General features: G+C 39.5%; 1 protein-coding gene across 1 annotated transcript; it reads right to left on the minus strand.

Annotated features, from left to right (window-relative positions):
• Positions 1-511: 511 nt before the first annotated feature.
• Positions 512-13,892, minus strand: LOC127440111 (heat shock protein beta-8-like). Its single transcript, XM_051696509.1, has 3 exons — positions 13,241-13,892; positions 10,284-10,347; positions 512-2,804 (listed from the first exon to the last, which is right to left on the minus strand). The coding sequence occupies exons 1-3, from the start codon at positions 13,629-13,631 to the stop codon at positions 2,636-2,638; spliced, it is 624 nt and encodes a 207-aa protein (XP_051552469.1). The 5' UTR covers positions 13,632-13,892; the 3' UTR covers positions 512-2,635.
• Positions 13,893-15,368: the final 1,476 nt, after the last annotated feature.

Genomic DNA, 15,368 nt, shown 5'->3' on the forward strand with positions numbered 1-15,368 from the left:
TATATTCTCTCTACAGCCACATCGAGGAGACTGAAAGTGAGCCAAATTGCTCTGAATAATCTCTGCACTAATCGGTCACCCAATTACTGCCACCGTGCTGAGACAACTCCAGTGGAGTCACTTCCATAAGCAGCCCGATCTCTTCTTAACCAATCTGCCAAGTGAACACCCATATTTGATCTAGGACAGAGGATTGAGAAAAAGAGAGAAGGGGAGAGCCCTGTGCATGATTTATTGTATTACCTGGCCCAGACAGAATCTGTTTACTTATTACTTTTTTCTCAAATTTTCTTTGCTGATATCGGTGGAAAATCTGTGGAATTCTGTGGAACATATTTAAACATGGTAAGAGTTAAACAGACAGAGCTCAGAGTACTACACTCTTATTGGTTGCTGAAAACATAATCATATTAGAGAAAATATTTAGTAAATGTACACAAAAGGGTTGCGTGATGCACTTTCCAATTCTTCTGAAATTTCTATGTCACAGATTCCATGTGCAATAGAAAGGAATATGCTGTAAGGGTGAATAGAAACACAGCAGTACAACAGTAGAGCAAATTACATTCTCTATATATGTAATGCATTTAATTAACTAACTTCATAGATATTTGCAGAGAAAATATAAGGCTTGTGTTTGTAAATGTCATTTATTATAAAAGTGCATAGCATACCTACACAAAAAGATAAAAGAGAACAAAACAGACAATCAAAAGCCCTTGAGAAAGAGCTCCGGTATTCAGGCCCAGTTTTCAGTAAAGACCTCCATATAATAGAGCCTACTACATTTGTACATTACATTTGTACTCAGGGCAAAACAAGTTTATATTAACTTAAGGACCTCAGAAGAAGGTCATAAGCCTGAAACATAACCTACGCAAGTATGTAATCTCTAACGTTTCTATCCATGCAAGCTTGATTTCATGTGTTGTTGCGTAACTGTGTCCGATAGCAATTCACAGCACACATTTGTGTTGCATTCTCAGTGTTGCCACTAGCGGGTAAAACTGTCAGCATGTTTACAGCTAGACATTTGAAGCTAAATCTACCCCCTTGAGTACTGAGGTTTGTTAACGGCAAAGTAATGCACATACGTTCAACATGCATGTGGTCTTGTCCAAGCATTCGTGCCTACATTTACGTAATTATGTAGAGCATGTTTCTGACCTATTTTAGGCCTTAAAATTCAAACTACAGAAATTTGGCCCTGTCTCACCATGTTTAACAAGCCTGATCTCATTTATATAATGTTACTGGCGACATTGTTGCAAAATGTTGTTGCGTGGCTCCTTAAATGCATCTCAGCAGTTCCGTGATGAAATATCCACTGTGTGCCGCTAAAAGCGAGTTAAATTTTCTCCCAAACAGATGAGGTTTTTAAGGTTAATGCTCTATCGAGTTTTAAATCAACAAATCCTACCTCCCTCCCCTAAACCTAACCAATAGTGTAATAAAAAGCAAATGTGACATGAAAAACTTAAAATGTCATTCAGCTTTAGTTCATTTATAGTTCATTTTACCAGGAAAATGCTTTGGTGCATACAACGAACCCCGTAACAATCATTTTGCAAAGATGTAGGTATAATAAACATGTGTCTATGAGACCAGGTTGCATTTAAAGGGATAGTTCACCCAAAAATTACAATTCTCATCTCATTTGCTCACCCTCATGCCATCCCATATGTGTATGACTTTCTTTCTTCAGCAGAACACACAGAGATTTTTAGAGTAAATAAAAAGGACTTACATTTTGATCTGTTTCTCCCCCACACCTATTATATCGCTTCTGAAGATATGGATTTAACCACTGGAGTCGTATGGATTACTTCTATGTTTCCTTTATGTGATTTTTGGAGCTACAAAGGTCTGATCACCATTCACTTGCATTGTAAGGACCAACAGAGATGAGATATTCTTCTAAAAAATGTTGTTTGTGTTCTGCTGAAGAAAGAAAGTCATACACATCTGGGATGACATGAAGGTGTGTAAATGATGAGAGAATTTTCGTTTTTGGGTGAACTATCCCTTTAATACCTTTCACTTATCACCTGACTGGTTACAGGAATTTGATCCAACCACAAACCATGGTGTAACACTTGACATGGACTGTGGAGCTCATTTCATTATCTTTGGAGCAAATTAATGACTTTTTGTTTAAGAACATGATAAAACTAATAGAACTTGATAAAAAAAAAAAAAAGAAAAAAGAAAAGAAAAAAAACATGATAATACTTTTGTTGGTAATGCTTTACAATAAGGTTCCATTTGTTAACATTAGTTAACAATATTAGTTAACATGAACTAACAATGAACGATACTTATTAAGCATTTATGAAACTCAGCATTAGTTAATGCGTTATGAACTAACATGAACTAATATTAAACAATTGTGTTTTTATTAACTATCTATTTATTAATTAAAGATTAATATATGCTGTAAAAATATATTGTTAATTGTTTGTTCATGATACCTAATACATTAACTAATGTTAACGAATGGAACCTGATAGTAAAGTGTTACCATTTTGTTTAAGAAACTGGTAAAACTAGACATTTTGGCACATGCTTGGAAGAAATAACCATGGGCATGCTCTCTGTTTGCTCCCTGACAGTGCTGTGATTCAAAGAATGGGGTTTAAGCCATGCTGGGTTCCTGAAGTTTGGCCACGGGTTCTTCCATGAATTCTGCAGGTGTTTCGTTGTTGTAGAGGTAGTATGGAGGGGTCTGTCGCGCTTCAATGATAAGAACTCCCTCCGGAGACAGAGAGGCAAAGACAGTGAGAGGGTCCACGTCGGCTGGAATCCTGAGAAGATGAGAAGAAGTTAAAAATTATGAGAATGTGACCTTAAAGTAAAAAGCTTTTTGGATTATGTCCTGTAGTTACATCAAAAAGACAAAGCAAAATTTGACAGAAAGACTAGTGTAATAAAAAAAAAATCTTGACAATCTTGTCTGTGCCACGTAAAGCTGGCAACTCTGCATGGTAGTTTTCAAATTATACTACTTTTTCCATTTTCTGTAAAGACACTATGGAACAATATGTATTGTAAAAACCACTATAAACAAAATTAAATAGAACTGAAATGGAAAGAACATGGGTGCCTGCAGGATTTCATCTGAGGGTATGCACAGAAATCAAACTATGTTATATTTTCTCTTAACAGCTTACAGTTCATTGTGTTGCAGTTGTTTGTATCATGATAAATACATGTACTGTGACAATAAAATATATTTTAAATCATAAGAATCGTCATGATGAATTATTTTAATGTATTTAATAAAGGTGTTTACAAGATATTTTACCACAGATTTTAAAATAGTCCTCTTATATTTACCTGAATAGCTTCAAAATTGTTTAGAATAATTTTCAGACACTGCTGGTCCACAATAATCATTTGATATTTTATTAGTGTTGCCCTTTTAGTGTTACACGGCATCCACTCAATCTAGATTGGTGGCATATGATTTGTGGCCAATGTGTATTTTAATAATAATTATATGTTTACTTTGTATACACTAGGGGTGTAATAGTATGAGATTTTCCCGGTATGATAACCGTCACAAAAAATACCACAGTATTACAGTATTATGGTATTATGGTGTATTACTAATATTATTAACAGTTTGATGTTTAGTTATACAATTAGTTAAATTTAGACTTTTAACTACTTGTTACTACTTCTAACTGCTCTACTGCCATTTAATTGTATCCCATGCTGCCAAATATTATTTTTGATTTATTATTTTAAGACTTATGAAATTGAATTTAGTATAAAAAAAACTAAAAAAAAAACTAACAATCTGTATAAATAAAATATAATAAAAATATCAACTGAAATGTAAAAATACTTTAAAAAAAAGTCAGTTCTGTTCCATATTTTAGGTCGAGTGGCATAGTGTTTAGAAGCAGTACCAGAAATCTCCTAAAAACACAAATGAGGATTCAATAATTAGGCCTGTTGCCATTATTACATTGTCTGATATTTAAATCTGGTATATGGCCATATACTAACAAATACAATTAGAGTTCATATATTTGAGAATTTATGTACACATTTAAATTCCACAAGTGTGTGTTATACTTAAGGGAAAAACTTAAGGTGTTTTATGCAACTGGGCATTAGGACTTGTTATTCTTATTAAATAATATATTAATACAATAAATCTTCATTCTGTTTAGGCAATAGTGTGAGGTTTCCATGGTAACATGGGCTGGCCTTTCTCAGTTTAGAAAGTGGCATCAACCATGTGATCATTGGTGGGAGAGTAAGATATAAAGTTTGGGATCTAAATATAACTAATGTTAGAAAAACCTCTCAAACCACATGTGAAGTGACAACATTATATAAGATGTTTACAAGATTAGAAATATTTTAATAACTCTAAAATAATTGGTTACAATGTAAGTGCTGTTAGCAACTATTTTCATTTTCACAGCATCTAAAAATGCAGCGCTCCCGTGAAAGATGCTAAAAACACAGTTAAACGTGATGCAGTTGTCAAAAAACATCCATCTAGTGAATGTTTACATGGAAAACGATTGAAAAACAGCACGAACAGTCCCTTGTTCACATGACACAGCACTAGCTGAAGTTTCTCAAAGTTACCTCTCAAAAAGACAACCTTTTGTTTCAGCTGACTGTATGTAAATTTCCACTTTATTCAGCGCTGTTTGTTCTTTGTTCGTAAATATCCCAATACTGTTTTACTGTGTGAGAAACCGTTACAAATGATTCAGTGAGACAGCGCTCTGAAATAATTGTACTGAATCACGAATTGATTCAGTCTAGCTCGTTTGGCCAATTCACTGAAAAGAACCGACTCAAAATAATTATTCATTCGCAAATTGGACTTTGCTAGTTCTTTTAAACAGCCAACAGAAATACGGGACACATTTCATGATTGATGAAATATTCTGAGAGTAAATGTTTCTCAGGTCAGTTGGAACGCTCATGGTACACACAGTGCGTACAGCCATACAGCTGCAGGCACCACTGGGAGAGGAAAATCCAACCGCAGGTTTAAAGCCCATACAAAATAACTAAAAGTTCATCCACCTAGAAAAGTAGTCTCACTGCTAAAAGGACAATGTAGACATTTTTACAACTCAAATATCACACAATTTTTAAGAGGAATTTATATAAGTGCTTTATCAAAAATACGAGTTTTACATATCTGCTTTTAAACCCACAGAATGCCTTGCCCCATAGACTTTCTTTGTAAGTGCATAAATGTTTAGTTTGTTTTTACAACTGAGGATCAAGTCAAAATTATAGTCTATGCTTTTTTGTTTCCTCACAAGTTAACTCCTTTAGGAACCACACAGTATAGGCTACTATTCCAAACTAAACAGACCCAGACTGATTACTGTTTCATCTAATCTCAGGTTTAAAGTTAATATTAACAATCATGGGAACTGCAGACACATGCTCTGCTTATTCTCAAATTGGTTTAATTTTCAACAAACTTCATTTTCTCTGTGGCAGCTTGTGACTAGTAAATAATTTTCAGTGCATTCCATGGTTTTCATTAAAATGTTCTGCCTGCCATCACTTGCATTAAGAGAAAGAGAGACAGAGAATGAGAAAGAGAGAGAGAGAAGGCAAGAGGGTGAATAGAGAGAGAGGGAACCTTGCTCCAGGTGCTGGGCTCAGAAATAGAGTCTGTTGCCAGTTATTACAAATCGCCTCCTGATGCAAAGTTTATCACCACAAATTTCCATCTACACACTAGTCTAATCATCCAGCAGGCAAACTGTCTGCATTTTTTTTAATGAGACGAATGGGATGCCTTTAAGGCTGGATTACCATAAATTCATATCTACTCTACAGAGAAAGGGTGGAACTTGTTTTTGACATGAATGAATGGTGATATCATATAAAGTCACTCCCTACTGGTCTTCTATAGCAACAGATTAGAGGTGAGGGACTGCGTTAGATATTCAAGAGGTGAATGCAATGTTTTGAAGATGCTTACTTAAATAGTCTTAAATACTTTAACACAGTTTTTGGAAATGATTAATTATTGCTATCAGCAACAGGAGCATCGGACTGCAAATAATTGTGGACCTAAGTAACAAGGGCCCTCACTGAAGGTGGGAAAGTCTGTTTTGATAGTCCATTATGTTATTATGGTAACATTTTATAGTATTTACATGATTAGTAGGAATAAACAATGCAAGACTCTTTCCATTCGTTAAAAACAAAAAGGTTTAGTGGGGCCCCATCAGCAATATATTACTATAATATACTGTATATCTAAATGTTATTATTCACCATTATTAAAAACGTCATGGTTACTTGTGTAACCTCCGTTCCCTGATTTCCCATTCCTGAGAAAGAAGATCCTTCCTCAGGGGAATTTGCCGGTCGTGAGGAGCGTGAGGTCCGAGAACCACGCCTGGATGGGCCAGTAGGGTGCTACCAGGACGACCTGCTCCTCGTCCTCCCTGACCTTGCACAGGGTCTGTGCAAGTAGGTTCACTGGGGGAAACGCATATTTGCGCATGCCAGGGGGCCAGCTGTGTGCCAGCGCATTTATGCCGAGGGGGTCTCGGTCAGGGCGTACCAGAGCGGGCAGTGGGGAGGATTCTTGGGAGGTGAACAGGTGCACCTGTGCCTGTCGAATCGACTCCAAGTCAGCTGGACCACCTGAGGGTGGAGTCTCCACTCTCCCCTGAGGGTAACCTGTCATGACAGTGTGTCCGCTGTAGTGTTGAGGTTCCCCGGGATGTGAGTGGCTTGCAGCAACTTAAAGTGCTGCTGACTCCAGAGGAGGAGACGGCGGGCGAGTTGTGACATACAACAAGAGCGCAGACCACCTTGGCGGTTGACATATGCTACCGTTGTCGTGCTGTCTGTCTGAAGTAACACGTGCTTGCCCTGGATCAACGGCGGAAACCTCCGCAGGGTGAGCAGAATTGCCAACAACTCGAGGCAGTTGAGGTGCCAATGCAGTCGCGGACCCATCCAGAGGCCGGCGGCTGCGTGCCCATTGCAAACAGCGCCCCAGCCCATTTTGGAGGCGTCTATCGTGACCACGATGTGCCTGGAGACCAGTTCTACAGGAACGCCTGCCCATAGAAATGAGAGGTCGGTCCAAGGGCTGAAAGACGGTGACAGACCGGCGTGATGACCACGCGACGTGTCCCGTGGCGCCATGCCCATCTCGGGAATCGAGTCTGGAGCCAGTGCTGAAGTGGCCTCATATGCATCAACCGGAATGGGGTGGCCACCGCCGAGGATGCCATATGCCCCAGGAGCCTCTGAAAAAGTTTCAGTGGAACCGCTGTTTTCTGTTTGAACGCCTTCAAACAGGCCAGCACCGACTGGGCGCACTCGTTCGTAAGGCGTGCCGTCAAGGAGACTGAGTCCAACTCCAAACCGAGAAAAGAGATGCCCTGAACCGGGAGGAGCTTGCTCTTTTCCCAGTTGACCCGAAGCCCTAGTCGGCTGAGGTGTGAGAGCACCAGGTCCCTGTGTGCGTGCAACATGTCTCAAGAATGAGCTAGGATTAGCCAGTCGTCGAGATAGTTGAGAATGCAAATGCCCACCTCCCTTAACGGGGCAAGGCAGCCTCTGCGACCTTTGTAAAGACGCGAGGAGACAGGGACAGGCTGAAAGGGAGGACTTTGTACTGATACGCCTGACTCTCGGACGCAAACCGATCGTCATCTCTGCGTCAGCCTGTGACTGGGCAATCATCCCCGAAGGGAGGAGCCCAGCTGAGGCTTCTGACTGGACGAGCCCGCTCTCCGATGCTGCGCTCGAGAGCTCATCACTTTCGCGGGCTCCGAATAAGAGGTTGAACTCGCCATGAGACGAGCCGGCAGACTCATCCGGAAGCCCGATCGGTGCAGACGAGCGTGCTGGGGGATGGGAGGTCCGCGGGGGGATACCCGGCAGAGGCGGTCCCATTGGGGTCCCCAAATCGCCCCCAGTGCTAGCCACGCTGGCCTCATACCCATGGGTAATGAGAACATGACCATCCACGAATGCTGTCTCCGCGTGAGCAGTGCCCAGACATGAAAGATAGTGATCGTGACCATCAGAAGGCGAGAGATAACGAGCGCAGCCAGGAATAACACACAATCGGAAAAGCATCTTTAGAAAGACGTTCCGTGTGTGCTGCTGTTTTAGAGAAATATACTCTTTTAGAGAAATATACTCTTTTATTTCTGCCGAAGCGCCCAGGGGCATTCTCTGCAGTGCACCAGTGCAGAGGGGGGAGAAGCCACTGAAACGTGCTGTCAGATCCAGCAGAGGTGAATGAACAGTCGTGGGAATTCAGCTCAGTGAGCATGACTGTTCAGCTCCGAAGAGAAAATCTGAATGAGTGGTTGCATACCAGCTTCTTATATACCCGTATGTCCGGGGGAGTGGCATGCAAATACCACTCGCCAATTTTCATTGGCCTTTTATCAAAGACCAGAGGTGTCTCAGGCTCCCAAGAGTGACCCCTAGTGTCACTACATCGACACAACGTCGAGTGAGTGACAGATAGGGAACTGCAAAATGTAGTAGAGGTACTAGATTTGCATTCACCTCAATTTTGCTTTAGTTAAACAACAAAAATGTATAACTTATCTCCATTGCTGTCAAATGCCTACATAAGGAACTAGCTTCTAAGTATGGTTGCCAACTTTTGCCAAACGAATACGGGACGCTTGACCATGTTGAGCACTTCAATATGGGACAAGGGCCTCCCTCAAGCGTTTCATCACCCAGCCAGTGCATTTTCATCGCATTTGAGCATTTTGCCGTTTCAATACAGGATACAATGCCTTCAATATGACACCGGGATGTCCCGGTGAATATGGGACAGTTGGAAACCCTACATAAGACAGCAACCCAACCCAAGCCCTAATTTGGAATGCTCTACATAGACAGCAGCTCCATGCATCACACAAATAGTGTTCCGAACATCAAGTGCATGAGAGGCTCAACACTCACAATTAATTCTATCAGAGTTTGACATTATTATGTTACTAGGTTAATGACATACAGTATATACTTAAATACTCTAATAGGCATAAAAATAAATAGTACACATAGTGAGCTACCAACCTAGACAGCATGCTGGGTTTGGAACCAAGCTGTTTCAAAACAAATTGTGCTTTGAGAAGGACAGTCAAATAGAACCCAACAGAGAGGGAGAAAAGGGAGTGAGTCCCTGTGCTCTGTCTGTCATTATGGCCAAATAAGGTTGGACTAAAGGTTCCACACTTGTTGCCAAGCTTCTGTTGAGTTTATATAAACCTAAGCATGTAGCCAGAGCCGACTTCAGTGGCCTGACGCTATTCAATTAGCACTGCAGTGCTACAGTCCTGCATTACCATGCGTTACTGCATTCCAGGGTGTCAAATAGGGCGTAAAAACTAGGGCTGACCCTGCACTCCCCTTCCATGTGCAGTATTTCTGAAAGCAGTGACTCAGACTTTGCTGCCCTGTTGCTGAGGAGTGAAAGGCAGTACTAGATTACAATGAACCATGGTATTGTCATGGTTTTTAGAAATGGTACTATGGTAGTACCATGGTTTTTGCACATGTTCCATGATAATAGTATGCTGTTAATCATGGCTGGGTGTAAGGGGGGTTTAAGGCCCGGGCTTACTTTGTTTTTCTGTGTACTTGTCTGGTCGACCGTGTTGCCTTTCAAAGTATAGTGTACTCTATTGACTGTGAGCGAATATGAATGTGTGCCGATGATGTGCAGACGAGGACTGTCCATGTGTCAAGAAAATCTGGGCCGTGCTTTTATATATAATACCATGTAATACCATCATCGTACCATGATATAACAGCTACAGTATTTTCTCATTAGACTTGTATTTAGTTATGACGAAGTTTCAGTCAATGAAGGCATTGATTATGGATTGGAAACATGTAATGGTATATTGCTAGAATACTAAAATAGTCTTGGATTTGTTCAATTAAACTCTCTCAGTGTGTCAGAGAAGCTGCATGGCAATAAAAATCAAATCACTTTATCTCTTAATAACTGCAGACATCAGAGCCACATGAAGTCTGACTGTAGCAAGGTATTTCTCTTTTTTATTTCATCTCTAACATTGATTCTTCTCTACTGCCAGATACCATACGATTTGATTCACTAAAGAGCCAGAAGAACAAGCAGAGGGGGTGGGTGGGTTTGTGGGTGTAGGGAATGCTTTGAGCTGCTTGTAATAACTCCTTGTGACATTCCTTGTGAAGTTGCTTCATCATTCTGGAAGGTTCCAAATCAGAAAGTTCTGTAAAGTTTTGATACAATTTGTGATACTTACTGAATTTTCTTTGTGAAGTTTTTGGTAACAATTCCACCCTCGTCTTGCTTTTCCTCATGTTTCCCTGGTGAAAATATAATGACAGTTGTTAACACACAGATCGATGCTGATCGATATCGCCATGTGACACTTATGACATTCTATCTTTATCAGCTTTTTAAAAAGGGCTGCAGAGATTTTTGAAAATGATTTTGCTTTAAATGCATGTCAGTAGGTTGAACAGGTATCTATCTATCTATCTATCTATCTATCTATCTATCTATCTATCTACATATCTATCTATCTATCATCTATCTATCTATCATCTATCTATCTATCTATCTATCTATCATTCTATCATGTCAGATACATCTATCTATCACTTATATATGTATGTAAGTATGTATCTATCAAGAAAGCCTGCATAGAAGCTTCTAGGCTTCATTCACTGCAGCTGTTGGTCACTGAATGCCAGTCATGCCATACTGTGTCTCGACATGGCCTACATATCTACAACAAACAGCTCTCCAGAGCACACTAAGAAATCTCTCACACATGCACACACACACATACACACACACACACACACACACACACACGATGAATTACTTACTATCAATATATTCACAATCTGTGGTTTCAACAACCAACATAATTCTAGCTAACAACTCAATGGCATAAAAAGGCCTCTGACGCATGCTGTTTCCAGCAGGTTCTATGAACAAAATAAATCTATTACCACATATAGTTGTTTACCTACTGACATACTGAGCAATAGCCTTTCCCTATTACTGTAAACAAACACTTAAAATGCTTTTTTTACATTGCTTTCCCTCGGGACAAAGTTTAACCTATTGTTCACCCACAAATGAACTCATTTACTCACACTCATGTTGTTTCACACCCGTATTATTGTTTTTTCTTCCACGGAACACAAAAGAGTATGTTAGGCTTAATGTTAGCCTTAGTCACCATTCACTTTCATTGTGTGAATGTGTTCCATGGAAGAAATAGTTTTGGAAAGACAAGAAGGTGAGTAAATTATGACAGAATTTTCATTTTTAGTGAACTGTCTCTATAATGGTGTGCTGATTTTCCAGGTGTTACAAAATTTAAAGGAAGTTGAGAATTCTGTGACAAGGCCTATGGTAAAGAACATGTAGGGCTCGCTTTGATATCCCTGTGTGAACACTTTTAGAATTAGGTTGTGTGATGTTAATAAAGTCTTATTGCCCTCCCTCTCCCTCCCTCCCTCTGTGACTGAGTGACCCAGCTGGCATACCAGAAGAGTGTTTATAAAAATCCCACCGCACGGGGCCTCTGCTCTCTTCTGAACCCTTAACCTCTGTCCTGCTATCAGAGTCAACAAATATAACATATTTCTGGGGCAGACAGCAAGTGTTCTCTGCCCTTCCACTTTACAAACACATGATAAAGCGATTCATGTTTAGGGTTGCATTGAAATCATTGACCTTTAGATACTGAAGAAAAGATTAAAAAATCTTCTGCAAAGGAGATATAGGTAATGCAGAAAGTTCTATTCTATGGAACTCTCCATTTGAAGTCTAATTCTGAGTGTTGTTTATGATGGTGTGAGTGATTCTTAGTGCAGTAGCATTTCTAGCTTGTATGGCGCCCTGGGTGAAACCCCCTTCAACACCCCAAATGTTTTAGTGCCCATGTCGCCCATGCCTAAATCCATCTCATCCATCTTAGCAGGTGACTGATTATATGAGCTATTGTGCAAGTCATGTCAAAGGCCTTCCATCCTCAGAGATTCTGAATTGTAGTAGACTGGCATACACTTGTATGGAATAAATATGCTATTTATGTTATATGTTAAGGAGTGACTGGTATACAGTATGAGTGCATTATTTGAGATAGAAAACTGATACTGAATCTGTTTTGTGTGCTCTATGCTCATAAAGCATATAAACTTGGCATATATATATACACAGTATATATACAGTACTGTGCAAAAGTTTTAGGCACTTGTGAAAAATGTTGCATAGTGAGGATGTCTTCAAAAATAATGCCATAAATAGTTTTAATGTATCAGTTAACATCATACAAAGTCCATAAAACATAAAAAAGCTAAATCAATATTTGGTGTGGCCACCTTTGCCTTTAAAACAGCCCCAATTCTCCTAGGTACACCTGGACACAGTTTTCTTGGTTTTTGGCAGATAGGATGTACCAAGCTTCTTGGAGAATTCACCACAGTTATTTTATCTATTTAGGCTGTCTCAACTGCTTCTGTCACTTCATGTAATCCCAGACTGACTCAGTGTTCAGTGGGGGGCTCTGTGGGGGCAATGCCATCTCTTGCAGAGCTCCCTGTTCTTCTATTCTAATCTTTTCTATTTGCAAAAGTAATGTTTGGGAGTCTAAAATGTATTTTTCCTATTGACACACTAAAGTAGCAGATATAAATAACCATCTTAAGACAAATGTTTTTGTGAAACACCTCAAGTGCCTAAAACTTTTGCACAGTACTGTATATATATATATATATATATATATATATATATATATATATATATATATATATATATATATATATTGGTATATAAACCTGGCACATAGGCTGGTATTGTGTTGGTATGGCCTTACTAACTAATGTGTAGAGGAATGATTACTAAAACATAAAATGTAAAAATACTTAATTTACTTCAAAGAATACCATGGCACTACTATGTTTTTGAACATGTCCCATGATAGTACCCTGGTATTATTTGAAGTAGCTTGGAGTACCATGTAAATACCATGGAACATGAATATGGTTATCATTCAGTACCATGGCATACATAGTGCCATGGTGTTACCATCTGATATCACTGTACCATAGTACTTCCACATTACAAAATGAATGCACATGTAGTATCTGTTATTTGAGAATTCTATAACGTTTAAATAATGAAACTTAATTTTAAGTGTTACCCAGCTGTTTTTTTCTGGAACACATTTGCTTTCCTCACCTGACACCTCTACAAAGCCGTCTTTAGTTTTGACATTAAGCTCCTCTGGCTTGAAGCTGTGCACGTTCACGCACACTTTCCACGGCTCGTCTGGGTTGGTCGGGGGCGCGCTGGCTCTGCGAGGGGTCTCGCTGTACATGGAGCTGAAGCCCTGCGGCGCGCCCATGCTCGTCCGCGGGAAGCCCGTGCGCAACGAGCCCGTCCATGGCGCGTCGAGTCGGGCGCTCAGTCGAGGTCGCGCCCAGCCGGGCCAGTCCATAGATAATTCGTCGGGAAAGGGTGGCAGTCCAAACTCATCGTCCATAAACCGCGAAGCGAGCGACTGTTCCCTGAAGGGATCCCGTGGGATTCTCTGTCGGTTGCCCATTGTGTAGAAATCCCCCTCTGCCATGGTGAAACTTGGATTCAGATGAGTTTGTGGTCCAAAAACTTTTCTTGTCCGAGTACTTTCAAATTATTTAAAAGAGCGCAAAACTTATTCCGTTATAATTTCAAAACAAAGGAAAGCAAAAGTGGCCTGAACAACTTTCCAGGCGCGTAATTACGCACCAAACTATACGTGTATCACCGTGATCATGTACGTGTTCTCAAGTTTTCTGACGATGTAAGTGCTGTTTCCACTGGTTTATATGTGTTTTACCGTGGAGCTACCGGTCAACAAAGTCTAGAAAGTCAGCGGCGACATACAACAGCTGACTGAAGACCCTCCCTATCCAAGTTTAGACCCCAGGCTGTGAGTGGCTCCACCGGACAGCGACGGGTCCAATCTTACCCTCCCCCAGGTGACTCATTCACTTCATAATAGAAAACTACTAACACCTCAAGGCCAGAGAGTAGTCACACAGTAATATGAAGAACGCTAATTATGTTCTAAACGCAAAATATGACGGAATACAACATTGACATGCGGCATCTCCTATTAATCTTGAGATGAGTCTGCGTATTTCGTCATGTAGGGGAAAGCTGAGTCAGATCATGACAGGGGTAAACTAATGCAACATACTATATTTCAGGATGACAGAATCATCAAAAGAAAAATAACCCAATCAATTTTTTAAGCATATTAAATAGAGTCGAAATATGACTTGAAATGTGTTGCAGGTTTTGCTGGGGAAGACTACGCCATTTTTAGCATAAAACGCTTTGCAACTTTCCCATGTGCTCTTTTCAATCACATAGAGCTAGAAAAGCAGCTAGAAAATCCCACTTATTGAATATTGTGTCACATAAAAATTTTGCAGCTTTCTGGATACAAATGGTGTCTAAACTTAGCCCATTCTCCCTTATTTACTATACAAGACAAAAAAAAAAAAAAAAAAAAAAAAAAAAAAAAACAAAAGATAAATGCAGTCTAAACAAATACAAAATTTTAAAGAAGCAAATTATTGGGTAAATTAATGAGATTAATAATTTATTTAGAATTCTTTGAATGTTATTACAGATTCAGACCACAGAGAACTATTAATTTTGTAGAGCAAAGGAGACATTAATATTCTTGTACACATAGACATCATTGTATATATACACTGCTGTAGAATGGGGGAATATTGGGGGATTAAACTTTTAACTACTAAAAACAAATATATTTAACTCAATTATATCTTTACCTCTTATTCTGTGCAAAAACAAGTGAATGTCTGGTCAAAACCCTAGCAGGATATTGCAACAATCCAAAGGACTTTTGCAATTGCAAGACTGCAAATGTGGATTCATGGCAAAATTTCAACATGCCATGTTATTTATTTATGTTTTCAGCAGGAAAAAACAGCAATGCAAATTATGTAAATCTGAAAGCCAGCTTTGTAAACAGTCAGACCACTACACTTTCTCAATAAATAAAGCCCATGCCTCATATTGCCGCACTAAATGTTTGCAGATTTACACAACAGATTTACATAATCATTTACTAAACTCATTTACGGTTCAAGACAAGAGAAGAAGATGAATTCAAGAAGATAAAACATTGTGATACACTTCAAGCACCCAGCAACCCCCCCCCCCCCCCCCCACCATCTAAACTAATTATCTGTAAAATTGTCAGGATTCACAACAGTCAGACAGCTAATAATATACAGTGCATAGAGATCACCATGCCTTCAGTTAACAAGTACTCCAATAGATTTTAGGA

The sequence above is a fragment of the Myxocyprinus asiaticus genome, chromosome 4 (assembly GCF_019703515.2).
Source record: "Myxocyprinus asiaticus isolate MX2 ecotype Aquarium Trade chromosome 4, UBuf_Myxa_2, whole genome shotgun sequence".
Classification (NCBI taxonomy): Eukaryota; Metazoa; Chordata; class Actinopteri; order Cypriniformes; family Catostomidae; genus Myxocyprinus; species Myxocyprinus asiaticus.